Source organism: Canis lupus, chromosome 18, assembly GCF_048164855.1.
Source record: "Canis lupus baileyi chromosome 18, mCanLup2.hap1, whole genome shotgun sequence".
Classification (NCBI taxonomy): Eukaryota; Metazoa; Chordata; class Mammalia; order Carnivora; family Canidae; genus Canis; species Canis lupus.
In genome coordinates this window covers 26,408,548-26,436,407 of record NC_132855.1, presented here as the reverse complement: position 1 = coordinate 26,436,407, position 27,860 = coordinate 26,408,548, and the positions used below count along the sequence as shown (strand labels likewise).

The window sequence follows — 27,860 nt, the reverse complement described above, 5'->3', positions numbered from 1 at the left end:
TTATTATGTCAGAAAACTGTATGTGATTTTGGAACTTTCATCCTCAGGAATATTTGAGATGGCAAATTCTGCTTTTAATTCTTGCTCATAATTTGCAAGAATTTCCAGTAGACTTTTTCTTGAGAGAATTCGCATCTCAAATACAGTTTAAAGGTTGAAAATTAAATATGTCTTATAATGATAACATTGTTTAATATTATAATAAATGTTAGCATACACTAATTCTATAAAGATTAAAAGAATAATGCTACTTCATTTCTATTGTTTTCTGTCTTTTGAGTCATGTAGTAATTATTTTTCATAATCTCAAATCTATCTAACTAGAGTATCTTTTCTACTGTTAACACTTCAATCAAATTTCTTATTTTGTTAACTATTTTTTATTGAAATATAATTGACATATAGCATTGTGTAAACTTAAGGTGTTGATCTGATACATTTATATCCTGCAACATGATTACCCTATAGCATTAGCTAATACCTCCATCATATCACAAAACTATAATTTCAATTTTGTGTTGAGAACATTTAAGACCTAGTCCCAAGTTTAATAAGTATACCTTGTTATATTCACTTATTAAATATTTACTATAATTTTTTTTTAAAAAGCTAATTATCCCATCTGGACTTCAAATAAAGTGATTTTAGGGGGACCTGGGTGGCTCAGTTGGTTGAGTCTGTCTGTCTTTGGCTAAGGTCATGGTCCCAGGGTCTTAGGATCGAGACCTACATCAAGACCTGAGCAGGGAGCCTAATTCTTCCTCTTCCTCTACCTGTTTGTACTTTCTTGCATGAACTCTCTCCCTCACACACATTTTTTTTATAATATTCTCATATTTATTTATAATACTAAAGATTTAAAAAATAAAAAATAAAGTGATTTTAGTAAGTAAAAAAAAATCGCTCAGCAACTTTAAAGTATATAATACAGTATTGTTGACTATAATCACATGCTGTGTGTTCAATCTCAAGAATTTATTCATCTTCTAACTGCAGGTTTATGCCCTTTGACTAACATCTCCCTGATTCCTCCACCTCCCAGCCACTGGGAGCAACTATTCTATTCTGTTTCTATAAGTTTGGGTTTTTTAGGTTCCATATGTTAATGAGACCATGCAGTAGTTGTCTTTCTTTGTCTTACTTCTCTTGCTTAGCATAATGCCCTCAAGGACCATCCATGTTGTCCCAAATGGCAGGATTTCCTTCTTTATCATGGTTGAATATTATTTTATTGTGTACATTTACCATATCTTCTTTATGGAGACAGATTGTCTCCATTCTTGGCTCTTGGGAGTAATACTGCAGTAAACATAAGAGCACAGATATCTTTTCAATATACTGGTTTTGCCTTTGGATATATACCCAGAGCTGAATTGCTGGATCATATGGGAGTTCTGTTTTTAATATTTTGAGGAAATTTCATAATGTTTTCTATTCTGACTGAACCAGTTTACATCCCTACCCTTGTCTTATTCCTGACTTTAGAGGAAAAGCTTTTAAGTTGTGACCACTGAGTATATTAGCTGTGGGCTTAACATACATGGATTTTGCTATGTTGAAATAATTCCTCTATACCCATTTTGTTGAGAACTTTTATCGGGAAAAAGGTTGAATTTTGTTTTTTCTATTATGCATCTATTGAGCTAATCATATTATTTTTATCATTTGCTCTATTAATGTGATGTAGCACATTTATTGATTGGGATATACTGAACCATCATCCTTGCATCCCAGGGATGGATCCTACCTGACCATGGTGTATGATCCTTTTAATGTGCTGTTGAATTTGGTTTGCTACTATTTTGTTGAGAATTTTTGCAACTCTATTCAAAAGAGATATTGAGGGCCACCCTGGTGGCCCAGAGGTTTAGTGCTGCCTTCAGCCCTGGGCGTAATTCTGAAGACCTGGGATCGAGTCCTGCATCAGGCTCCCCACATAGAGCTTGCTTCTCCCTCTGCCTATGTCTCTGCCTCTCTCTCTCTCTGTGAGTCTCTCATGAATAAATAAAATCTTAAAAAAGAGAGAGAGAGAGAGAGAGAGAGATTGATGTGTAGTTTTCTTTCTTGTAGTATCCTCATCTAGCTTTGGTATCAGGGTAATCCTGTTCTATAAAATGAGTTAGGAAGTGTTCCCTCCTATTCAGTTTTTTGAAATAGTTTGAGAAGGGTTGGCATTAATTCTTCTTAAGTGTTTGGCAGAAGTTACAGTGAAACCATCTGATCCTGGGCCTGCCTTTGTTGAGAGGTTTTTGATTATTGATTCAATCCCTTTGCTCATTATTGAATAGATTGTATTGTTTCCTAGGAATTTATTCATTTCTTCTAGGTTATCTAGTTTGCTGGTGTATAATTATTCATTATGTCATAATTGTCTCTTGTGATCTTTTATATTTCTGTGATAGCAGTTGTATATCTTCTTATATATCTCATATATATTTGAGTCTTTTCTCTTTTTTTCTTAGTCTAGCTATTGGTTTGTCGATTTTGTTTACCTTTTCAAGAAACCAGCTCTTAGTTTCCTTTGTCTTTTTCTATTGTCTTTATTGTCTCAATTTCACTTATTTTCTTTTTTTTAAAGATTTTATTTATTTATTCATGAGACACACAGAGAGAAAGAGAGAGGCAGAGACACAGGCAGAGGGAGAGGCAGGGTCCATGCAGGGAGCCCAATGTGGGACTCAATCCCACGTCCCTGGGATCATGACCTGAGCTGAAGGCAGACACAACCGCTGAGCCACCCAGGTGTCCCAATTTCACTTATTTTCATTCTGATCATTGTTATTTCCTTTTTCTGCTAACTTCAGGCTTAGTTCTTTTTCTAGTTGTAAAGGTATACAGTTAGGTGGTTCATTTGAGATCTTTCATTTTCTTAATATAGGCATTTATCACTTTAAACTTTTCTCATAGAACTGATTTTGCTGCATCCCATAAGTTTTGGTATATTGTGTTTGCATTTAATTTGTTTCAAGATATTCTCTGATTTCTCTTTTGATCTCTTCTTTGATCCATTTGTTGTTTAGAAGTATGTGTCCTTAGAGGTGAAGTGAATCTCTTGTAGGCAACATGTAGTGAGGTCTTGTGTTTTTGTTATTGTTTTTCATTCAGCAAGCCTTGACCTTTGGTTAGAGTTTACCCATTTTAGTAATTATTGATAGGTACTGACTAATGCCATCTTTTTTAATGGAATTAAAAGTGTTGTAGTTGCTTTTTCTTTTCTTCCTCTCTGATGCCTTCCTTTGTGAATTAATGATTTTCTGTAGTGGTATTCTTTCATTGCCTTCTCTTTATCTTTTTAGAAAATATTTATTTTTATCTATGTATTTTAGAGACAGAGTGCATATACAAATGGGGAAAGGAGAAGAAAGAGAGGGAGAGAGAATCTGAAGCAGACTCTTTGCTATCACAGAGCCCACCATAGGGCTCAATTGCACCACCATAAGATTATGACCTAAGTTATTACCAAGAGTCTGACACTTAACCAACTGATGCCCTACCTTCTCTTTATCTTTTGTAGGTTTTTGCTTTTGTGGGTTTTTGCTTTGTTGTTACTATGTTTTTCAATTAGGGAAAATCAGTGTAAAACATCTTATGGATATAACAGTCTGTTTTAAACTGGTAACAGCTTTGAAAACATACAGAAACTCCTTTCCTTGATGTTTTATGTTTTAATGTCATAATTTATCTCTTTTATATTGTATATCCAATAATTAATTATTATAGCTATAATTATTTTTACTACTTCTGACCTTAAACTTTACACTAGAGGTAAGTGATTAATACACCATCATATTACAGTATTGGCGTATTCTGATTTTGACTATATGCTTATTTTATCAGTGTGTTTCATATTTTTAAGTTACTTTTATATATTTGCATTCTTTAATTTCAACTTTAAGAACTCCTGTCAGCATTTCTTTTTTTTTTTTTTAAGATTTATTTATTCATGATAGACACAGAGAGAGAGAGAGAGGCAGAGACACAGGCAGAGGGAGAAGCAGGCTCCATGCCGGGAGCCCGACACGGGACTCAATCCCGAGACTCCAGGATCACACCCTGGGCCAAAGGCAGGAGCTAAACTGCTGAGCCACCCACGGATCCCCTTATCAGCATTTCTTGAAAGGCACATCTAGTACTGAAAAATTCCCTAAGCTTTTGTTTGTCTGAGAAAGGCTAACTCTTCTTAATTTCTGAAGAACACTTTTGCCAGCTCAAGTATTCTTGGTTGGCAGATTATTTTTTCTTCCAGCACTTTGAATATATTATCCCACTATTCTGACCTGCAAGATTCTTGCTGAGAATCCACTGATAGCCCTATGGAGGTTACTTTGTATGTGAAGAATTTGAATTTCCTCACTTCATGAACTTGGATGTCTAGATGTCTCCCTAGATGTGGGAAGTTCTCAGTCATTACTTCTTTAAGTTAGCTTTCTTCCCTTTTCTCCCTCTCTTCTCCTTCTAAAGCTCCAATAATGTATATACTATTGTTCTTAGTATTCTGTTGTTCATATAAGCTTTCTTCCTTCTTTTTAATTTTTTTTAATTGTTCTCCTCTAGCTGGTAATTTCAAATGACCTGTCTTCTAATTCATAGATTCTTTCCTCTGCTTCATCCAGTGGTCTATTGAAGCTTTCTTTTGCATTTTTTCATTATATTCACTGTATTCTGCAGAATTTCTATTCTTTTTTTATGATTTCTATCTCTGTTATACTTATCATTTTGTAAATGTATTGTTTTCACGATTTTATTGAATTGTCTACTTTCCAATAATTGCTTGCTGAGCTTTCTTAAAACAATTATTTTGAATTCTTTATCAGGCAAATTGCAGATCTCCATTTCTTTGGGAAATGGAAAATCATGTGTCCCTTTGGTGGTATAATGTTTCCTTGCTTTTTCATGCAGCTTAAAGTCTTACAATACTGTCTTTGCATTTAAAGAAACAATCACCTCCTCCTTTATACTGACTGGCTTAGGGATAAAAATACCTCGATGAGGAGTATTAGGGATTCTGAGGCATTTTCAGGCTTTTTATATGGATATACCTCACCCCACTTCTTGTTTCCTTGGAAAATCTTAAGATTATATGCCTTCTCTTGATCTTGCAAAGCCAAAGTGCTGACAGCTTGTTTGCTTGCTTTCCATAGAATGGTACTGTTTTGTGTGTTGTCTCCTAGTTCCACAGAGCAGGCAAGCTCTGTATGCATGTGTGTGCTCACTAACTATCTGCAGACGCTTCCACCGCCCCCAGTGGTTGGATGTGGGGAGAGTGAAGCAAGCAGAATTTTGGAGTGTCCATGGGCCAACTTGAGGCAAGAGGATCTTTAAGCAAGATGTTCCCAGCGGCTCATGAGCTGGCTTCCTCCCATGCAGTTAATAGGATCTGCATTCCTTTTATGTGTTCCATTCCAAACCCTGGCTGCTATCCTCCAAACCATTCCCTGTCCTACAGTCAAATAGCATGCCTCAATACTGTAGATGGGGTGAGAAAAAAATAGGTATCTTTAGCAGCTTCCCACCCAGCTTGGAAAGTGAAACTGTTTCTCTTACTTCTTCAGTCTATCCTGTCATATAATTTTTTTGCTCTAACAGTATGCTGGAACTTTTCCACTGGACTTCTGGACCTCCACAAAGACACTCTTATCTATAAACAATTGTCTAAATTGATGAACTTTGGGAAGAAGATGGTAGAAAGCTCCTATTTCATCATTTTGATCCCTGCCTAACCCTGACTTTGCTTTCTTTTTTTGTAATAGTGATGTTACAATCACATCTTGTGTTAATTGATAAGGCTTGTTTCCCCAAAAGTGACAAAATGAAGCAAGTAGTTATGTAATTCAAAAAAGGAGGACAAATATTGTTGAGATGTAGACACTTTTGCTGTTCAATAAGGATTGAATGGCTTACCCAAAATTACAGATGTAATGTGAATGGGAATCCAGAATTCGAGTCTAGGCAGTTTGACTCTAGAACTGTGCTTTGTAGTATGATAGCCTTTGGTCACATGTAACTATTTAAATTAAATTATATAAAAATAGAAATTCCATTCCCTCGCTAGCTTCATTGAAAGTACTCAATAGCTACATGTGTCTAATGGCATATTGGACAGTAAAGTGAATATTTCCATTATTACAGAAAGTTCTATTGGATGGTATCACTATAGAACCAAAATTCTTGGCCTCTATACTGTACCACTTCACCTGTGCTTTTATATACCATTGTCTGATTATTAAAACAAATTATTCTCAAAGTTTTAATTATTCCTTCAATGCAGATGACCATTACAAGCATATCTCTAGCTTGGCAATTTTCCTTATTATCAATGCCACATTTCTATCTGTATTCCAGATATGTTCACTTGGACACTCTGATACCATTCCAGATATATATATCTTTTAAGATTTTATTTATTTATTCATGAGAGACACAGAGAGAGAGAGGCAGAGACACAGGCAGAGGGAGAAGCAGGCTCCATGCAGGAAGCCCGACGTGGGACTCCATCCTGGGTCTCCAGGATCACACCCTTGGCTGAAGGCGGCGCTAAACGGCTGAGCCACCTGGGCTGCCCTCCAGACATATTTTTAAATTGAATACCACCTTTTTCTTAAAACCAGCTCCCTCTCCCGACTTCCCCCAAGTCCATTTTTGTTACTCTTTTATTTCCAGATAGTGAAGGTAGTCGCAAAACTTTTATTTTTTGTCCCTTCTTCTTGTTCTCTGAATCTATATCTTATAATCCTTCCCTTAAAAATGTCTCTCAAGGTGCACTTGGGTGGCTTACTCGGATAAGTGTTTGACTCTTGGTTTGGTCTCAGGTCATGATCTCAGAGATGTGAGATCAAGGCCCACATTGGGCTCTGCACTGGGCATGAAACCGGCTTAAAAGTCTCTCCCTCAGGGATCCCTGGGTGGTTCAGCGGTTTGGCACCTGCCTTTAGCCCAGGGCGCGATCCTGGAGTCCCAGGATCGAGTCCCGCATCGGGCTCCCGGCATGGAGCCTGCTTCTCCCTCTGCCTGTGTCTCTGCCTCTCTCTCACTTTCTGTGTCTATCTTAAATAAATAAAAAATAAATAAATAAATAAATAAATAAATAAATAAATAAATAAATCTTAAAAAAAAAAGTCTCTCCCTCTCTCTTTGCCCCTCTCCCCCACTCACATGCTTTGTCTCTCTAAAATTTTAAAGAAAAAATATCTCTCAAATCTGACTTTTCTCCTGCTATGAGGCTGGACTATAATGGGTATAGTTGAATCTTGTTTTCCCCATGTTCTTCCAGTCTACCCATGATATCAGGTTAATACCAAATACCAGAGGCTTATCACTCTAATTATCAGAAAATTACAATATTTGCCCTTAAAAATTGGTTGAATGCTTTCTACAATCTTATCTACCTTATCTGGTTCTCCATTTCTGCAGGAACTATTCATTCTAACCAGACTGGTCTCATTCCTCCATTGTGATATAATTTGCCGTTGCATTCCCAAAATTATGTTCTTGTTCCTCCTCCACACATCTTCACTTATTCAAATCTTAACCATCCTCTAAGGACTAACCTCAGGGACCCCTCATCTGTGGAATGAAACCATTTTAGGTCATAATGTTCTTTTCAGTTGCTAGAGTAGTCACACTATACTAGTCCTCACATAACTTCCTGTCTTGCTAAATTTATCCTATTGGGTTTATCTGTGTATTTATGCATCTGTGTAAGGGTATGTGTGTGTATGTGTGTGTGTGTGTGTGTGTGTGTGTGTGTATGGAAAGAGAATGAGAGAGAACAGAGATATTGATTTTAAGGAATTGGCTTACATGAGTATAGTAGATGCCAAGTCTGAAATCCTCAGGACGAGCTAGAAGAATGGAAATTCTGGCAAGAAGCTACTGTCTTGTGTCTGAAGGCACTCTGGAGCCAGAATTCTTTCCTCTTGAGACCTCAGCCTTTTCTCTTAAGGCTTTTCACTGATTGGATGAGGCTTACCTACGTTATGGAGAGTAATCTGCTTTACTCAGAATCTACTGATTTAAGTGTTAATTACATCTAAAAAATAATACCTTCACAACAACATTAAATGGGTATTTAATCACTACTGGATGTCATTGACTAGCCAAAATGATAGGTAAAATTAACCATCACTTTGAGTGGATATATTTTTAGAGCTCTTATATGTAATTCCTAATTCTATAATCCAACTACACATGTGGATAGGAGAAGGGAAAAGCATTAGAGGAATGCAGTAAGTCAAAGTGTATTACAGGATATGAAAACAACTGGAACTTGTGAAGAGTATAAAACACTCCTCCCTTTCAGAAAGAATAGCTTTATGGAGAAAATGGAAACAAAAAATTTTGTGAAATTAGCCCATACATAACAATAATATTCCTACTACTAGTTTGTTCCTTTTGGAGCTTGTATAAAATTCAGATCTTATTTTATCTAATCAATCAGTCTTTCTATTGCTTTCTATCAATCAGTCTCTTTTAGCTATGCATCAGATTATTCTTACCCAACACTCTTACTTGTCACTCAGAAAATTTCTTCCCACAGTGATATTTTGTCATGACTTTCCATTTTGCCATATGAAATTAGTTTTTTTTTTTTTTTTAAACAAGAGCCCTGGGGCACCTGGCTGCCACAGTCAGTTGAGCATCTGACTCTTGATCTCAGTTCAAGCCCCAAACTGGGCATGGTGTCTTCTACTTAAAAAAAAAAAAAAAAAAAAAAGGCAAGAACACTTGTAAACCAAATATTTCTTTCTAATTTTCTATTTCTTTGTATCCTTTCTATTACATGCCATGATAACTTCTACATAGTTATTAATAACTAAGGATTGGCTGACAGGGTCTGCTTTGGCTAAATAAGATGTTCTGAGTTCTATTCCCACATTACCTACTGGTTTTTGGATATTATTACCTGATTATCTCACCAGTATCTCACACTTGACATGTTTCAAACTAATCTTTAACTTCCTTTTGAAACATTGTATAATATGGAGGAACAAAAGAGCAGCTGTCATGGCCAACTTCTCTCTTTCCATATAATGATGACCTCATCACTATCCTGTGATTTTCCTTCATCTTGTGTCTCTTTGCCTCAATGCACTTTTTATTTCTACCACATAAATCATACTCCCTCTGCCTGAGATACTCTTCTTAATTTCTGTATGGTAACATCTTGTAATTCACTTTCAGTGTTACCTTCTATAAGAGGTAGAAGAATTTCTCTGACTAGACAATTTAACTACCACATTACTCTTTATAATACTGTCCTATTTTAATTCTATGCCTAAAACTTAACATTATCTCCTTTTTTTTAGTGCACTCCATGAGATTCTGATACCAGAAGTCCTTTGTTCACACTTTAAAACCATGCTGTAGACAGTAGATAAGAACAATATATTGCCATTACACTGTATTTTGAACTTTATTTTTATATTCTTAGTTTTAACAACAACAACAAAAAACTTCCTCTAGAGAATTAGTGCCTTCTATTTGCCAAGACTTTGCATGAAATACTGTAGAATTGTGCTTCTCAAAATTTGATGTGCATACAAAACACTAAGAATCTCATTAAAAAGTAGATTCTATTCAGTAGTTTTAGAGCAGAACCCAAAATTCTGCATTTCTGGAATGGATTTTAAAAAGCATGATTCAGGGACGCCTGGGTGCTCAGCAGTTGAGCGTCTGCCTTCAGCCCAGAGCGTGATCCTGAGGTCCCGAGATCAAGTCCCACATCGGGCTCCTTGCATGGAGCCTGCTTCTCTCTCTGCCTGTGTCTCTGCCTCTCTCTCTCTCTCTCTCTGTCTCTCATGAATAAATAAATAAAATCTTTAAAATAAATAAGTAAAAATTGAAATAAAAAGCATGATTCAGTACAACCACTCTGGAAAACAATATGGAGGTTTCCCAAAATATTAAAAATAGAACTACCATATGATCCATCAATTACATTTCTGGGCATATATCTGAAAGAAACCAAATCACTGTTTTGGAGACATATCTGCACCCTCATATTCATTACAGTATTATTTACAATAGCCAAGACATGGAAACAACCTCCAAGGGTCCATCAACAGATGAATGAATAAAGAAAATGTGGCATGTACACAGACACACATACACACACATAATGGAATATTATTCCCATAAGAAAGGAGATCCTACCATTTGTGATGAGTCTTGAGATCACTATGATAGGTGAAATAAGTCAGAGAAAGACAAGTGTCATATGATCTCTCTTATATGTGGAATTTTTAAAAAATGCTTTTCTACAAACTAATAATGATCAGGAAAGGAAATTAAGGAAACTATCCCATTACAATAGCATCATGAGAAATAAAATACTTAGGAATAAATTTAGTCAAAGAGATGAAAGATATGTACACTGAACACTACAAAACATTGATGAAAGAAGACACAAGTGGAAAGGCATCCTATGTTCATGGACTAGAAGACTTAATATTGTTAAGATGACAGTATTACAGAAAATGATCTACAGATTCCATGCAATCCTTATCAAAATCCCAATATTTTTTTCATAAATAGGAAAACCCATCCTAACATTCCTATGAAGTTTAAATAGCAAATAACAAAACAATCTTGAAAAAGATAGCAAATAGCAAAAGTAAAAAATAGCAAAATAATAGCAAAGACAATCTTGAAAATAGTAAAAACAATCTTGAAAAAGAAGAACAAATTTGGAACATTCACACTTTCAGTTTCAAAACATTACAAAGCTATAGTAATCAAAACAGTTAATACTAGCATAAAGACATATAGGTCAATTGAATAGAATAGAGAGCCCAGAAATTAAACCCTCACATATATGATAAAATGATATTCAACAAGGATGTCAAGACCACTCATCGGGGAAAAGACAGTGTTTCCAACAAACGAAACTGGCAAAAAGAACAAAAATATAGTGTTTTCAAAATAAAACTGGTGCTGGCAAAACTGACTACATATAAAAGAATGAAGTCAGACCCTTCATTTTACATCATATGGAAATATTAATTCAAATGGATTAAAGATCTAAATGTAAGTGCTAAAACTATCAAGCTTTTAGAAGAAAACATGGGGGAAAACTTTATGACATTGGACTTGACAATCATTTCTTACTATGACACCAAAATCCCTAGCAACAACAACAAAAAAATAGATTAATTTGACTTCACTAAAATAAAAAACTTCAGGCATCAAAGGATACAATCACAAGACTAAAAAAGACCACCCACAGAAGAGAGTATTTGCATATCCTATATCTGATAAAGATTTAATATCCAGAATACATAAAGAACTACAACTTCACTATTTCACTTGACATATTATTAATGGTCAACTGACTTAAATAGACATTTCTGCAAAGAAGACATAAAAATGGACAATGAATAAAAAAATGCTCAATTTCAGTAGTCATTAGGAAAATACAAATCAAAACCATGATGAGAGCCTCTTCATACCTATCAGAATTACTATTATCAATAAACCAGAAAATAAAAGTATTGGTAAGGATATGGAAAAATTGGAACTCTTGTACATTGCTGATGGGAATGTAAAATGGTATAGCCACTATCACAAACAATATGGTAGTTACTGGAAAAGGTAAACATAGAATTGCTCTATGATCCACAATTTCCACTCAGTTCCAAAAGAATTGAAAGAAGTACTCTGATACTTGTATACCAATGTTCATAGTAGCACTATTCACAGTCACCAAGATGTAGAAACAGTCCAAATTGTCCACCAACAGATGAATGGATAAACAAAATGTGGTATGTATAAATGATAAAATATTATTAGCCTGAAAAAGGAATGAAACTTTGATACATGCAGTATCATGGATGAACCTTGAAAACATGCTGAGTGAAAAGAAGCCTGGCACAAAAGGACAAATATTGTACCATTATACTTATCTAAGATACCTAGAATAGACCAGTTCATAGAGATGGAAGTAGAATGGTAGTCACTAGGGATGGGGAGAGGAAGGAATGGGAAGCTATTGTTTAATGGGTACAGAGTTTCAATTTGGCGTAATGAAAAAGTTTTATACTGGCGCTGCTTACACTAAGTTGTGTATGCACTTAATGGCACTGAATGGTAACTTAAACATGGTTAAAATGTTAAATTTTATTTTTTGTATATTCTGCCACAATTAAAAAAAAATAATTCTGCACGTCTAGTAATGTCCCAGCTGTTGCTGATTCTGCCTGTCTTGGGACCACACTGAGTAGCAAGGCTGTAGTACAGAGAAAAAGAGTGGGGGTGGGGGGATTTGTGAGTTTCTCAGGAGAAGCGACCATAATCTTTCTATTTTTATAAACTAGCAGCTGATACTAATACAAGCTCAATACTTTTTCAGAGAACTTATGAAGTAATAGATAAATATAATCAATTAGGGTAACTAAGAATTGTAATACAAGACAGAATGTGTCAGTGAACATTATATACATATGAGAGAAGCCCAAAAGAAAATCAGAGACACTACAGGTCTTAAAAGTGCATGTTTTTGGTTCAGTAAGGTTTTTTTGTTCACTTTGTTTCCCATGTGCAGTATGGCATGAAGAACAGAGTGTGATTTACCTGGAAATTCACCACTGTTATTATCTGATGTTACAGCATGGTCAGAAATTAAGCTTGGTAAAGCACAGCATGAAAGTACAGTTAGTTATTTGTTGAGGAGAGAAACCACACATTATTTTGGTGTAAATGAGCATATCATTCAGTGACTGAGGTAAGCCATAATTGTTTTGATTTCTTTTGTTGAATTTCTGAGTTTCATTTATATAATTGTTAATTTCTTTCTATCTTAATACTTTCCTTACACATATGTCAAATAACTAGAGATAATGTAAAGTTAGTATGGCAATTGTAGAGTTTTTTTTTAACTAAACATATGACCATTGATTTCTGAAATAAAAATAATATGCCAGTGTATTTGTATCATGCTTTATTTCTCAGCCACTAAAAACTAACCCATTGAGACTAGTTCCTTCATCGAGAAGCTTACTCTTTAAAAATGTACTGTTTTTTTCTGGATGCTTGGGTAGTATTTCATTAATCAGTAATTCTACTCTAGAGTTCAAACGCATATTATTTATAATCATCTCAATATAGGTAATAGGTTATATTGCCTAACAAGTGAGATTGACTCAAAATATCTTTACATTTGCAATGATATAAACATTTATATACATAAATGCAATCTTACAACAGACTAAAATTCTAAAGTGTCATCCAAAGGGAGAATACATTATTCTTAATATAATTTTAATGATGAATGAGGTTTTTTAAAGGTTTTGTTTATCTATTTATGAGAGAAGAGAAAGGCAGAGACATAGGCAAAGGGAGAAGCAGGCTCCCTGCAAGGAGAGCCCAATGTGGGACTCGATCCCGGATCCCAAGATCATGCCCTGAGCCAAAGGCAGATGTTCAACAGCTGAGCCACCCAGGCGTCCCTAATTTTAATGATGAGTGAGTTTCAAAATATTCTAATTTTTTGACAACTATTTATACATGATAGAAGCTCTAGTTTGCTTATATTTGATGAATTAGAAAGCCCTACTCCCTCACACCACTGGCTACAGAAATTGTTGCATCAACTGTTTATAGAAAAAACTAAGCATGACATAGTTTAAAAGTTTCATTAATTACAATCAAATCAGTGGCAAAATAGGAATAAAATCCAGTGTCCTGAATAAAGATGCATCATCTGTAGAATCTGGGTTTCCTTTTATTTCATTTCTAGAATTTTTATTAGCTCCAAATCTAAGCCCAGAATGAAGCAACAAAATCATAAAATCAATAATATCTTAAAAAATGAGCTTCCTAACCAGAAACTTCAGTTAAAGTGCAGAGTGGTGAGGCAGGGTGAAACTCAGTAGCACACTTTTTCTAAAGGAATATAAAGAATGCTTTATTTATATCAACTACATGATGACATTTTACACAGTCATGATATATTTCTTAATATTTCAGAAGAATTGAATTGTAAATAAGATGGCAAATTCTGAAAGAGCTGAAGAGATGCAAGAAAATTATCAGAGAAATAGGTAAGCTTTGCCTAAGTTCCACAAAAAATGTCCTGCAACTTCAAATGTACTTTATCCTTTTCAATACTATAGCAAAAATGTTTAATTTTTTTTCTAAAAATAGCAGTGCTATTTGCTTTTTTCTGGACCTCAACTTAATCAATGTTACAGTTGGCTTAACTGGGACTTTAGGAAGTGTAAATAACTATGAGATTTATTGATTTAGTACTTTTATTTCATCAGTTCTCTCTTTTGAATTTATGTTACCAGTGTAAGAAAAAAAATACCTCAATATTTTCAATTCAATTCTCTATGGAACCTTCATCCCATGTGGCACAGTTAATGAAAGAAAGTACTGGATTCAGATTATTTTTTCACTACATGGACGTCTGTGTGTGCATGTTATAAAAATTTCCTATACCTATAATTCACTAACTTATAGATTTAAAATTGAAATGGCTTAAAGTCTATTTTAGTTTCACTTTTACCATAATAATTGTGTTACATTCAGATAGATAGTCTGTAAAATTCAAGAGGACCCCTTTTGGTAGCCTGTTTCATTAATATAGGGCTGCAAATAGCCAGAAAGGGAGCTCCCACTATATCTTCCATGTACACTTCTCCACTCTCAACTCTGATAGGAAAGAGTCTTTCGAAAGACTACCTGAACCCTCCTTCAGAGCTTTTTCATGAAGGTCAATGGGAGACAAAAATGTTTCCCTGAAACAAAATTTATCAAAAGATTACTGAGTCTTACTCTTTAAAGTCAGTGTTTAGGGGATACATGACTGGCACAGCAGGAGGAGTATGTGTTTCTTGATCTCAGGGGTTGTGAGTTCAAGTGCCCATCAGGTAGAGATTACATAAATAATAAAATTTAAAAATCTTAAAATCAGCATCTGGAATAATGGAAGGGCTTCACATTCTTAGAGCACTTGTTGTCATCTATGAAACATCTCAGAGCAGATTGGCCCAGTACTTAATTATTAACCTCAGAGGGAATAAAATTAAGTGACTTGTCATTTATCAAAGCTGATAGAACAATATGTTATAAAGCTGGAAGAGAAGACTCAGAAGTTCATCCTTCTGTGTGTCTTTTTTAGAAAACGTAATCTGATGCCCTTCAGTCTTCCACTCTTGTTTAAGGATCTTTTGTGTGTGTGCTGTTGGTGAGAATGCACAGTGGTGCAGGCACTGTGGAAAAGAGTATGGAGGCTCCTTAAAAAGTTAAAAATAGAGCTACCCTATGGCCCAGCAATTGCACTACTAGGTATTCATACAAAGTATACGAAAGTGCTGATTCAAAGAGGCATGTGCACCCCTGTATTTATAGCAGTAATATCCAGAATAGCCAAACTATGGAAACAGCTCAGATGTCCATAGGTGGTATACTTAGACAATGGAATATTACTCAGCCATCAAAAAGAATGAAATCCTGCCATTTGCAACAACATGGATGGAACTAGAGGGTATTATGCCAAATGAAATAAGACTGTCAGAGAACAATAAAATACCATATGATTTTACTCATATGTGGAATTTAAGAAACAACATAGATGAACATAGGGGAAGGGAAGGGAAGGAAAAATAAAATAAGACAAAAAAGAGGGAGGCAAACCATAGAGACTTAACTATAGGGAAGACACAGGGTTGCTGGAGGAGGGGTGGGGTGGGGTACCTGGGTGATGAGCATTAAGGAGGGCATGTGATATAATGACTGCTGAATGTTATATACAACTGATGAATCACTAAATTCTTCCCCTGAAGCTAATGATACACTATATGTTAACTAAATTGAATTTAAATTAAAAAATTTTTAATGTACACCATAGGATATAGAGGTAACAAAATACAAAATAAGAAGGTAAAGAATCTATGTGTATGTGTATTTCATTGACAAATTTCCCTGAAACCAATGAATACAATTTACAGTTTTCATCTGGACTTTCTTTGTTTTAAGATTTATTTATTTATTCTTGAGAAACACAGAGAGAGAGAGGCAGAGACATAGGCAGAGGGAGAAGCAGCCTCCCCACAGGGAGCCCAATGTGGGACTGGATCCTGGATCCCGGGATCACGCACTGAGCCAAAGGCAGATGCTCAACCGCTGAACCACCCAGGCATCCCTCATCTGGACTTTCTTGAAATATGAGCCAGTTGCTCTTGTGCAGTTTGTTGCAGAAGCTTAAAAACTCTTATCCAGGGGCACCTGGGTGGCTCAGTTGGTTGAGTGTCTGCCTTCAGTTCAGGTCATGATCTCAGGGTCCTGGGATCAAGCAGCCCCGCATCAGACTCACTACTCAGCAAGGAGTCTGCTTCTCCCCCTTCCTCTGCCCCTCCCCCTGCTCATTCTCTCTCTTTCTCTCTCTCTCTGTCTGTCTCTCTCTCAAATAAATAAATAAAATCTTAAAAAAAAACACTCTAATCCACCACCTTATACCCATTAAGATAGATGCTATTAAAATAAAATAGAAAATACCAACTGTTGACGAGGATGTAGAGAAACCATGTGCATGGTTGATAGGAATGTGAAATGATGCTATGGAAAACAATATGATGGTTTCTCAAAAAAATAAAAATGGAATTATCATGTGATCCAGCAATTCTAATCTTGGTTATATACCCAAAATAATTGAAAGCAGGGACTTGAAAATATATTTGTACTCCTGTATTCATAGCAGCATTATTCACAGTAGCCAAAAACTGGCAGCACTCTGAAGTGTTCATTGACTGATGAATGGTTGGATAAATAAACAAAATGCAGTACATACATACAATGGAATAATAATCAGCTTTAAAAAGGAGAAAACTTCTGACATGCCCTGCAACATAGCCAAACATTGAAGATACTATGCTAAGTGAAATAAACCCAACAGAAAAGAACAAAATACTATATGGCTCCACTTACAAAATACTATATGGTTCCACTTACAAGAACAAAATACTATATGGTTCCACCTAAAGTAGTCAGATTCACAGAAATAGAAAATAGAAGGATAGTTGCCAGAAGATGGAGGCAAGAGAGAAAAGGGATTACAGTTTAATTGGTACAGAGCCAGTTTTCCAAGATGAAGAGTTCTGTGGATGGATGGTGGTGATGGTAGCACAATATGAATGTACTTAATATTAAGGAACTGCACACTTAAAATTAATTAAGATGGTGTATGTATTTTACTACAATTTAAAGAACTCTACTCCAAAGGTATGCCTTCAGTTGTTACCCTAACTAATGTAGAGATAGCCAGTGACAACTTAACTTTCCCAGTGATTATAATAAAAATCTTTGTACCGTGTATCATTAAATGTGTTTTTTTTTAAGATTTTATTTATTCATAGAGACAGAGACACAGGCAGAGGGAGAAGCAGGCACCATACGTGGGACTCGATCCCCGGTCTCCAGAATCACGCCCTTGGCTGCAGGCGGTGCTAAACCGCTGCGCCACCAGGGCTGCCCTCATTAAATGTGTTTTGAAAGTTTCAGTGTTGATACAAATTTGCTATCAAGAGTCAAATTTGAGGGATCCTTGGGTGGCGCAGCAGTTTGGCGCCTGTCTTTGGCCCAGGGCGCGATCCTGGAGACCCGGGATCGAATCCCACATCGGGCTTCCGGTGCATGGAGCCTGCTTCTCCCTCTGCCTGTGTCTCTGCCTCTCTCTCTTTCTCTCTCTGTGACTATCATAAATAAATAAAAATTAAAAAAAAAAAGGAGTCAAATTTGAGGGGGATCCCTGGGGGATTCCTGGGTGACTCGGCGGTTTAGCGCCTGCCTTTGGCCCAGGGCGCGATCCTGGTAGTCCCGGGATCGAGTCCCACGTCGGGCTCCCGGCATGGAGCCTGCTTGTCCTTCCTCCGGTGTTTCTGACCCTCTCTCTCTCTATGTCTATCATAAATAAATAAATCTTAAAAAAAAAAAAAGAAAAAGAAAAAAAGAGTGAAATTTGATACTTCAGAACAATTTCAATTGGAAAATTTTGCAAATTATATTCACATTGTAAACCTTTCCATCTGGAAATTTTGTTTTCCAGAAAACCACAAGAACTACCCAAAGTAAGAAAACAAGCTGTTGGACCTATTGAAATAGTAAGTGAAATCACCTAGCAAGTATGTATATCTGAAAATTTTAGGGAACTATCTGTAGTGCATAAAATGATTGATTACATCTGTTGGAGGGTAAAAGAGAATTTAAAAAATAATTAATCAAAATATTGTCTCCAATAGGAAAAAAAATATAATTAACCCAATATTTCCATAATAGGGATAAGAAAATAAACACAATATTTATACAATATACAATATTGCAAAATTGATCCCAATTTTTCAAAACAAAAAACAAAAAAAATGAATGTGTATATGTGCAATGCATAAATGTTACAGAGGCTATTTCTGAGTGGTGGGGAATTAAATTGTGAGTGATTTTTGCTACTTTATGTTTATGTTTCAGTATTTTCTAATGAAAAGGCATGGTTATAAGTTGCTTGTTATGTTTAAACTATGAATTCTTTTGAAATAAAAAATAATTATCTAAATATTTTGTCAAACTTATACATAAAAAAGTATGTGAGCACATTTCTTTAGGATTATGTTCAAGGAAGATTTTCAGGAATATGTTCCCAAAACAACTCCTCTACCTACTCTAATCTCTGTGTCATTCTGGCTGTCAGTGTCATTACTAATTCACATAAAACAGTACCTACTTTTTCAGAAGTCAAATTCTAAAAACCCTGGGATGTTGCAGAATATGATAAACTTTATCAAGAAAATAACACACTATTCTGGAGGAAGGTGGAGGAGCAGATACCCTCATATCATCTGAAGTACCACCATAATACTGTAGCAGTTACTCCATAAATATTTATAGATATTTATTATCTATCATATGAATAAATGAAAAAATGTTCAATTTTTTCAGCCACCACTCATAAAATATGTAAAAGTTCTTCTTGCTATTATATAAATCTAATTTCATTTTAATATCATTAAATTTTATCTTGACTTCTCAGTAAGATAAATAATCCATATTTTCAAGTTTTGTTCATGGTTTTTTTTTGAAATAGCATTGTTGGAATCTTGCATAAAATAGAATACAAAGTATTCAATATTTGGCTTTCAGTTATTTCTTTCTTATTCTAAATAGCATTGTAAATTACTATACATCCTTATTTAAAGAATAGATGTTGTCCTAAATAGAAAAAAATCCAAGGAATTTAAAATAAGAATGAAAAATATAATTTATTACACTTGATGAACTAATTTTTACTGCATGGTTACTGTTCACTGCACTTAGTTGTATCATTGCTATGATGTTGATAAGCCTAAGGAATTGAGAGTTCGAAGTTCACCTGTCTATAAACCAAGATACTGTCTTGCAGTGTTTCAACATATATTACCTTAATTCAGAATCAACCAAATGGAAGGAAGTTTCTGACTCCTACCCACATCTGGTCTGACCTGTATGATAGTTATTATTACAGATGTATAATTTACACTTATTTTGCTGCTTTATATTTTTCAACACTTCTTCAAAATACATTGTAAATCCTTAAGCTCAGAGATTTTTTTTACTTTGTTTACAAATACTTTTCCATGATTTTATACATTTATTTAGTCTTTTAATTTATAAAATAGCATTTACTTGATGGCAAAAACTATAGGTTCATTTTGTTTTTGTTTTTTATAGCTATAATGCTACTATGTTTTGTTTTCCTAAGTTCCGCTTTGCAAATGGACTGGACATCACACTAATGATCCTGGGATTACTGGCATCACTAGTAAATGGAGCCTGTCTTCCTGTAATGTCACTGATTTTAGGAAAAATGAGTGATAACCTTATTAGTGGATGTCTAGTCAAAACCAATACAAGTGAGTACAACATGTATTTTCCTGTATTTCTGGGGACCCAAAAGCTTCAAATAAAATATCTCATAATACAGATTTTTGTATTGTCAAACAGTATCTACAAAATATGTATGTAAGTCATTTATTCTTTTATATTACCAGGGACTAAAGAACCAAAATTTGTATTAACACGTGTCAAAGAAACAGAATCAATAAGATGTGAATGTATGTGTATATATATATATATAGGGAGAGAGAGACAGAGAGAAGGAAATTTATTTTAAGGAATTGATTCATGCCATTGTGGAAGCTGACATGTTCAAAAATCAGTAAGCTGGAGACCCAGGAGCTAACCACTCATGGTATATAAAAATCATCTGAGACTTAGTGTACCTCAACTTTTCTCTCTAGGAAATTAAAAAATTTTCTATCAGAAGTGGTGATCATACACCATGATTTAACCAAAGGCTTGGGCTATTCCAGGGCACTTATCTATAATACACCCTTTAAAAAGGAGAAATCAAAAATGACAAAATCTCTCTGCTGCTTAGGGTTTCATTAATAGCATATAGACATGCATGGCATTGTAGAACACAATGCAGCAAGGAAGCCAAAATGAACTTGCAGAAAATGATGGTATTAGAGACAAAAACCCTGAATAAAGATAGGAGGGAAATCTAACAATCATGTGTGGGGAAGAAAGGGGGGGGGTTGTAGTTCCCATAACTGTAGATGTCCTTCATGTATCATTACCTTTGTATTAACCTATTTCAGGGTCATATCCTTGAAGTAACATTCTTTAGATGTAAGTCCAGCAATTCTATGCACAGACATGCTGAGTATCTATAGTCTTTTTTTAATCTGATAGATATTATAAATATTAGTAATTCCCTGATTCTGTCGTTTTCCCCAAAATTACAAAGTAGAAAGCATCCTTATAGCTATTTATTTTAGCTGAGTGTGTCATTAAAGTGTGTCATTAAAACCTGTACTATCTTCATATGGTCCACTCTCACCAGTTATTCAACATAGTACTGGAAGTCCTAGCCTCAGCAATCAGAAAAAAAAATAAAAATAAAATCAAACTTTAGTCTTCACAGACTACATGATACTCTTTGTAGAAAACCTGAAAGACTCCACCAAAAAATTTCTAGAACTCATAAGGAATTCAGGAAAGTCACAGACTATAAAATCAATGCACAGAAATCTGTTGCATTTCTATACACTAACAATGAAGTAGCAGAAAAAAGAAATTATGGAATCAATCCAATTTACAATTGTACCAAAAACCATAAGATATTAGGAATAAACCTAACCAAAGAGGTAAAAGATCTAAACTCTGAAAACTATAGAACACTTATGAAAGAAATTGAGGAAGACACAAAGAATTGGAAAAATATTCCATTCTCATGGATTGGAATAACAAATATTATTAAAATGTCTATGCTACCCAAATTTATCCACACATTCAATTCAATCTCTATCGAAATACCACCAGCATTTTTCACAGAGCTGGAACAAACAATCCTAAAACTTGCATGGAACTAGAAAAGACCTCAAATAGCCAAAGTAATGTTAAAAAGAAAACCAAAGCTGGAGGCATCACAATTCCAGACTTTAAGCTCTATTACAAAACTGTAATCATCAAGGCAGTATGGTACCGGCACAGAAACAGACACATTGATCAATGGAACACAATGGAGAACCCAGAAATGGACCCTGAACTCTATGATTAACTAGTCTTCAACAAAGCAGGAAAGAATACCCAATGGAAGAAAGATAGATAGTCTCTTCAACAATGGTGTTGCGAAAATTGGACAGCCACATGCAGAAGAATGAAACTGGACCACTTTCTAATACCATACACAAAAATAAACTCAAAATAGATGAAAGACCTAAACGTGAGACAGGAGTCCATCAAAATCCTAGAGGAGAATACAGGCAGCAACCTCTTTGACTTTGGCCACAGCAACTTCTTGCTAGACACATCTTCAGAGGCAATGGAAACAAAAGCAAAAATGAACTTTTGGGACTTCATCACAATAAAAAGCTTTTGTATGGCAAAGGAAACAATCAACAAAACTAAACGGCAACCTACAGAATGGACGAAGATACTCATAAATGACATATCAGATAAGGGGCTAGTATCCAAAATCTGTAAAGAACTTACCAAACTTAACACCCCCCCCCCAAAAAAAGAAAATGCAGTCAGGATATAGGCAGAAGACATGAACAGACATTTCTCCAAAGAAATGTTGGACATACAAATGGCCAACAGATACATGAAAAGATCCTCAATATCACTCAGCATCAGGGAAATACAAATCAAAACCGCAGTGAGATACCAACACACACTAGTCAGAATGGCTAAAATGAACAACTCAGGAAATATCAGATGTTGGTGAGGATGGGGAGAAAAGCGGAACACTCTTAAAACTACTGGTGGGAATGCAAACTAGTGCAGGCACTGTGAAAAAGAGTATGGAGGTTCCTCAAAATGTTAAAAATAGAGCTATCCTATGGCCCAGCAATTGCACTACTAGGTATTCATACAAAGGATACAAAAGTGCTGATTCGAAGGGGTGCATGTACTCCAGTGTTTATAGCAATAATGTCCACAATAGCCAACGGAAAGAGTCCAGATGTCTAGCAACAGATGAATGGATAAAGAAGAGGTGGTATAAATGGAATATTACCCAGCCATCAGAAAGGATGAATACCTACCACTTACATTGACATGGATGGAACTGGAGGGTATTATGTTGAGTGGAGTAAGACAATTATCATATGGTATCACTCAAATGTGGAATAGAAGTAATAGTGAAAGGGACAATAAGGGAAGGAGGGAAATGAGTGGAGAAAAATTAGAGAGGAAGACAAACGATGAGAGACTCCTAACTCTGGGAAATAAACAAAGAGCTGCAGAAGGGGAGGTGGGTGGGGGATGGGGCAACTGGGTGATGGGCATTAAGGAGGGCATGTGATGAAATGAGCATGAGCTCTGGATGTTATACTGTATGTTGGCAAATTAAATTTAAATTAAATTAAATTAAGTCACCTGGGTAGTTCAGTGATGGAGTGTCTGCCTTCAACTCAAGGGGTGATCCCAGGGTCCTGAGATCAAATTCCACATCAGGCTATCTGCAGGGAGCCTGCTTCTCCCTCTGCCTGTGCCTCTGCCTCTCTCTCTCTCTCTCTCTCTATCTCTCTCTCTTTCTGTGTCTCTCATGAATAAATAAATAAAATCTTTAAAAAAATAAAAAAATTTAAAAAATAAATAAATGTATTTATATTATTGGTATATCATGACATATTAAAAAAGAGAAGTGAGGTCATGAAACAATATACCTTCAACTTAACATTGATTGTCTGGAGGAATGTAGAGGAGGATTATTTGCTCCTACACATATTACCTCTATTAATATAATCGCCAAAATAATAATATGCCATTTTTATGTAATTTAGGTACCGTTTTTAGAAACAATGTATATTTTATTTATTAGCTCAGTTAATCTCATCAAAACTTTCCACTACAGTTTAGACTTCCGGTAATTCTAATATATGGAATAAACTGCTTTAAATTTTTTCCCTACCATAATTCTATAAATGAAATAACGGGAAAATTATTTTTTGCATATAAGTAAAGATTGTAGACATTATCATATGTGATGTCATTGTGGTTATGTAAAAGAATAGACAAGGTGTCTGGAATGGTTTTCAAATATTTATTATGAAAGTTTTGAAGTACCTGGGGAGCTCAGTCAGTTAAGCACCCAACTCTTGATTTTAGTTCAGGTGGTGATCTCAGAGTTGTGAGATCCAGCCCCATGTCAGGCTCCGCCCTGAGCACAGAGTCTGCTTGAGATTCTCTCTGCCCCTCCCCATGCTTGTACTCATGATCTCTATCTAAAATAAATAAATTAAAAATCTAGGATAAAAAAGTTATTATAGAGGTTTAAGAAAGAAAATTATGATAGTGGATATTGGCCTGTGTTTTGTGCTGTTTGTGAAATCATGACCATATTATTCATGTGTGATATATTTTCTACTAGAGGATACATAGAAAAGTTTACATATACATATATATAAAACTTTATATATATATATATATATATATAAACCTTATAACCCAAAGGTGATTTAAATACTGTTTTATTGTGTTGCTATCCTTATTATACCCAACATATTTCAATGAGCTTCACTTAAATTTTTGCTATGACTATTACTTCTAGAACTTTCACATATGTTCTTGCTTTTCTTGGACTTTCTAAATTATTCCCTGGGGTATCTCAAACTGGATTCTAAATGCATAATCTCAGCAGGAAAAGTGAGTTCTATTACTATTACTTATACAACTGTTATCTGAAATCAGAGATGTCCTAAAGAATTTTTTCCAGGTAGGAGCTACATGGTTAATATTTCATTATAATTTTTCACATTGCATGAGTTCTTTTTGCAACCAGAGATAATAGTTTAAATTTTAAGTTTAAAGAATAGAAAGTTAAAATGATTATAAATCTAAGATTATTAGTCTATTTTCTTGAGAATGCATTATTTTTGGTTTGGAGGGCTATGTATGAAACAGTATAGCCAATTATAAATTAATTGCCCTCATAATTTAAAATACTGTTTTACAGCAAATTACCAGAATTGTACTCAGTTTCAAGAGAAGCTGAATGAAGATATTATTATGTAAGTCCAACTAAAATGTTGATATTATGTTTATTATGTGCTACTTAAAAGGAAAAAACTGAGGTTTGATCATTAATATTACATGTAAGTAATTAAACAAACATGTCCTTTTCTTTCATTAGATACAGAAAATATAACTATCACATAATTTTTTCTTTGATATGTAAGTTCATGTGCTTTATTTGACAGAATTGTCGTCAATAGAAAATTTATTTTTGTATTTTCATTTTTAGACTAATTTTGCCTCCTAGAATCGAAGGTACATATCCTAAAGGCTAAAGGACTTATTTTTCCTTTTTTTTCAAATTATATTCCTTACAAACCTTATAGAAAAATGTTACTTGTATAAGCTTTAAAAACTAGAAAGTCATGTGCAACAAATAATAAAAATAATAAAATAATTTGATAAACAGAAACAGTAAAGTTTTATTGACTAATTTTGAAGACTAATTATTCAGACTATTATGGTAATGTATTAAAACTAAAAATTGTAAAATCCGAAGTAAATAATTTATAAGGACATTCAGTTTGTGTAGTTTATGTATTAAATACTATCGCTCCCTTTGTCATGTGTTGAGTTTGTTAGGCGCTGCTTTATTAAATATATTCACTGCAATCAGTAGTGTCTCACTAAAATTATGAGAGTTTTTGCTACAGACCTAAGTGATCCCTCATTTTTCTCCCAAAAATGAAGCGGGCATTTGCACAACCCAAGAGGCATCTATCATATTGCAGTGAAACTCTCTGGGCCATAATTCTTGATCTGCACTGTCTAGTATGTTAGTCACAGCTACATATAGCTATCTAAATTTGAATTAATTAAAATTAAATAAAATCTAAGTATTTAGTTTCTCATTCTCAGTCACATTTTAAGTGTTCAGTAGCCACATTTGGCTGATGCCATCTTGTATATCACAGATAAGGAACATTTTCTTCGTCACAAAAAGTTCTATTGTACGCTGCTATTCTATGCAATGTGAATAGCGCCCCCTCTAGTTGTATTTTGCTGCAACCTCAACTTTGGGAAACAGATCTGGGTTTTAGCAACTTTTTTTGTTGTTGTTTGTTTGTTTTAGCAACTTTTACATAAAATTCCTTTATATTGGTTCTTTTGAAAATTCCTGATTGAAATCCAATGCATTGCCTTCTACTAAATTCTGTTCCTACAGTGTTAAACCGAGGTTCTGAAGTATAATCATAAAATTTGAATTTATTACAAAGAAGTTTGGAACTTTTAAAAATAAGAGCATCCTTTTAAAGAACAGATAATAATAAACGAGAATAAAATGAAAAGATATGTCTGTGTACAATTATTAAAAGGTTACAAAATTTACAAAAAAAATTCTTAACATTTATACTATAGTATTTGTTATGTTATTGTTGCTTAAACTGGTGTTCTATTTTAGAGTGTTTGGGATACATGACAAAAAAAGGTTACATTGTCAAACTGGTTTTGAAAATGCTATATATAATAGCCACCTTTTGGATACACAGGACAGATAAGTGTAGTAAAACTCCTTTTACAACAAGTTATTAAAACCTATTTGATATCAGAAAGGGAGACAGAATGTAAAGACTGCTAACTCTGGGAAACAAACTAGGGGTGGTAGAAGGGGAGGAGGGCGGGGGGTGGGAGTGAATGGGTGACGGGCACTGGGGGTTATTCTGTATGTTAGTAAATTGAACACCAATAAAAATAAATAAAAAAAAACTATTTGACTATAAAACCAATTTTTTTCCCCAAACACCTGGTAACATCCTGTGGAACTAATGTTTTGATGAACATATTTCTGGGAATCATTGCTTTGTATCTTCTTTCTTGATGAGGACAAGGTAATATAATCAGGAACCAAAGAATTTTATTCCACCTATGCTATTTTCAAAAGTTTTTGTGTGTACATATGTTTTTATTTCTCTTGGGTAGATATCTAGGAGTAGAAGTGCTGGGTCATATGATAAGTTATGTTTGTCCTTTTAAGAAACTGCCACACTGTTTTCCAAAGTGGCTATACCATTTTGCTTTTTTACCAGCAGTGTATGAGGGTTCTAGTTTCTCCACATTCTTGTCAACATTTAATTATTATGTCTTTTTTATTGTTGTCATGGTAGTAGGTGTGAAGTGGTATCATATTGTGTCTTTAACTTGCATTTCTCCAGTGACTAATAATGAGCACTTTTTAAATTACTTTTTAGACATTCATATATTTTTTGGTTAAATAATTTGTTCAAATATTCTGCCTATTTTTTAATTATGCCATTTGTCTCACTGAATTATGAAAATTCTATTTTATAAATTCTAGATACAAATTCTTTGTTATATGTGTGATTGGCAAATACTTTCTTCTAGTCTGGAGCTAGTCTTTTCATTTTATTAAAGGTTTCTTTTGAAGCACAAAACTTTTAAGTTTCTGTTCTCTCAGTTTTGTTGCATTTATTGATATACCTATTCTTATGCTAGTATCATACTATCTTGATTAGTGCAGTTTTAGAAAATAAACAAACAAATAAATAAATAAAATCAGGAAATATAAGTTCCCCAACTTTGTTCTTTTTAAAAATTACCTTGGTTCTTCAGAGTTCTGTTCATATCTGTGTACATTTTAGGATCATCTTTCCAATTTCTGCCAAAAAGCCTACTGGAATTTTTGACAGGGATTGCACTGAACCTATATATCAATTTGAGGATATTTTCATCTTAACAACATTGAGTCTTCCATCCATGAACATGGATTACCTCTCTGTTTATTTAGATCTTCTTTAATTTCACCCAACAGTGTTTTGTAGTTCCCAGTGTACAGATCGTGCATTTCTTCTTTTGATTTGCTTTTATAATCCATTCTCTTGCAATATTATAAACATTTTCCCTAAAACATTAAAAAAAATTCAGTAAGATTACTTTTATTAAACCTATAGTGTTTCATGCTGTCCTTATATAGTCTCACTTACTAGAAAGTAGTCAATTCTCGTTAGTTGCAATAGTCTTATTTTATTAAAGTTGTTATGAATACTGAATTAGCAAATGTTAAACCATGATTAGTAGGGTAAATGCAAAGTTAAGTTCCTGTGAGCCTCTGGTCACATTTTCATCACTCAAAACATAACCTCATTTTATGTATATTTATATTTAAAGACAACTTATTTAATATATATTGTTGATTCATCAACATTGAATTCATAGTCAATAGCACTATAACTCATGCCCACATGACACCTATCTAACACATATATTTTCTCCATAGGACACATCACAGCTCTCTTACACTTAAGGATACTAGACAGACAGCACTTAAGCATGGTGCTTAAGAGTCATTTTAAATA

At 34.4% G+C, this 27,860-nt stretch overlaps 1 protein-coding gene and 1 long non-coding RNA gene across 29 annotated transcripts in view; one reads left to right on the top strand and one right to left on the bottom strand.

Moving 5' to 3' along the window:
- Positions 1–7,953, bottom strand: part of LOC140608891 (uncharacterized) — a 238,667-nt gene extending 230,714 nt beyond the window's left edge. For 10 of the 13 annotated variants that reach the window (XR_012010883.1, XR_012010880.1, XR_012010872.1 and 7 more), the window contains exon 1: positions 7,801–7,952. This is a non-coding gene — a long non-coding RNA (uncharacterized lncRNA). Of the gene's footprint in view, positions 1–7,385; positions 7,526–7,800 lie in introns of those variants that run through there. The other 3 variants (XR_012010873.1, XR_012010886.1, XR_012010878.1) reach the window with 3 other exon arrangements.
- The window catches only part of ABCB5 (ATP binding cassette subfamily B member 5), a 162,691-nt gene that overhangs the window by 23,354 nt on the left and 111,477 nt on the right, over positions 1–27,860 (top strand). For 14 of the 16 annotated variants that reach the window (XR_012010867.1, XR_012010869.1, XR_012010868.1 and 11 more), the window contains 5 exons: positions 12,539–12,718; positions 13,963–14,036; positions 18,041–18,095; positions 19,724–19,874; positions 24,488–24,542. Coding sequence is in view for 12 of the 16 variants with exons in the window: in XM_072783828.1 (XP_072639929.1) it covers positions 13,984–14,036; positions 18,041–18,095; positions 19,724–19,874; positions 24,488–24,542 (314 nt within the window). In the remaining 4 variants the exon portion in view is untranslated. The remainder of the gene's footprint in view (positions 1–12,538; positions 12,719–13,962; positions 14,037–18,040; positions 18,096–19,723; positions 19,875–24,487; positions 24,543–27,860) is intronic. The other 2 variants (XM_072783821.1, XM_072783824.1) reach the window with 2 other exon arrangements.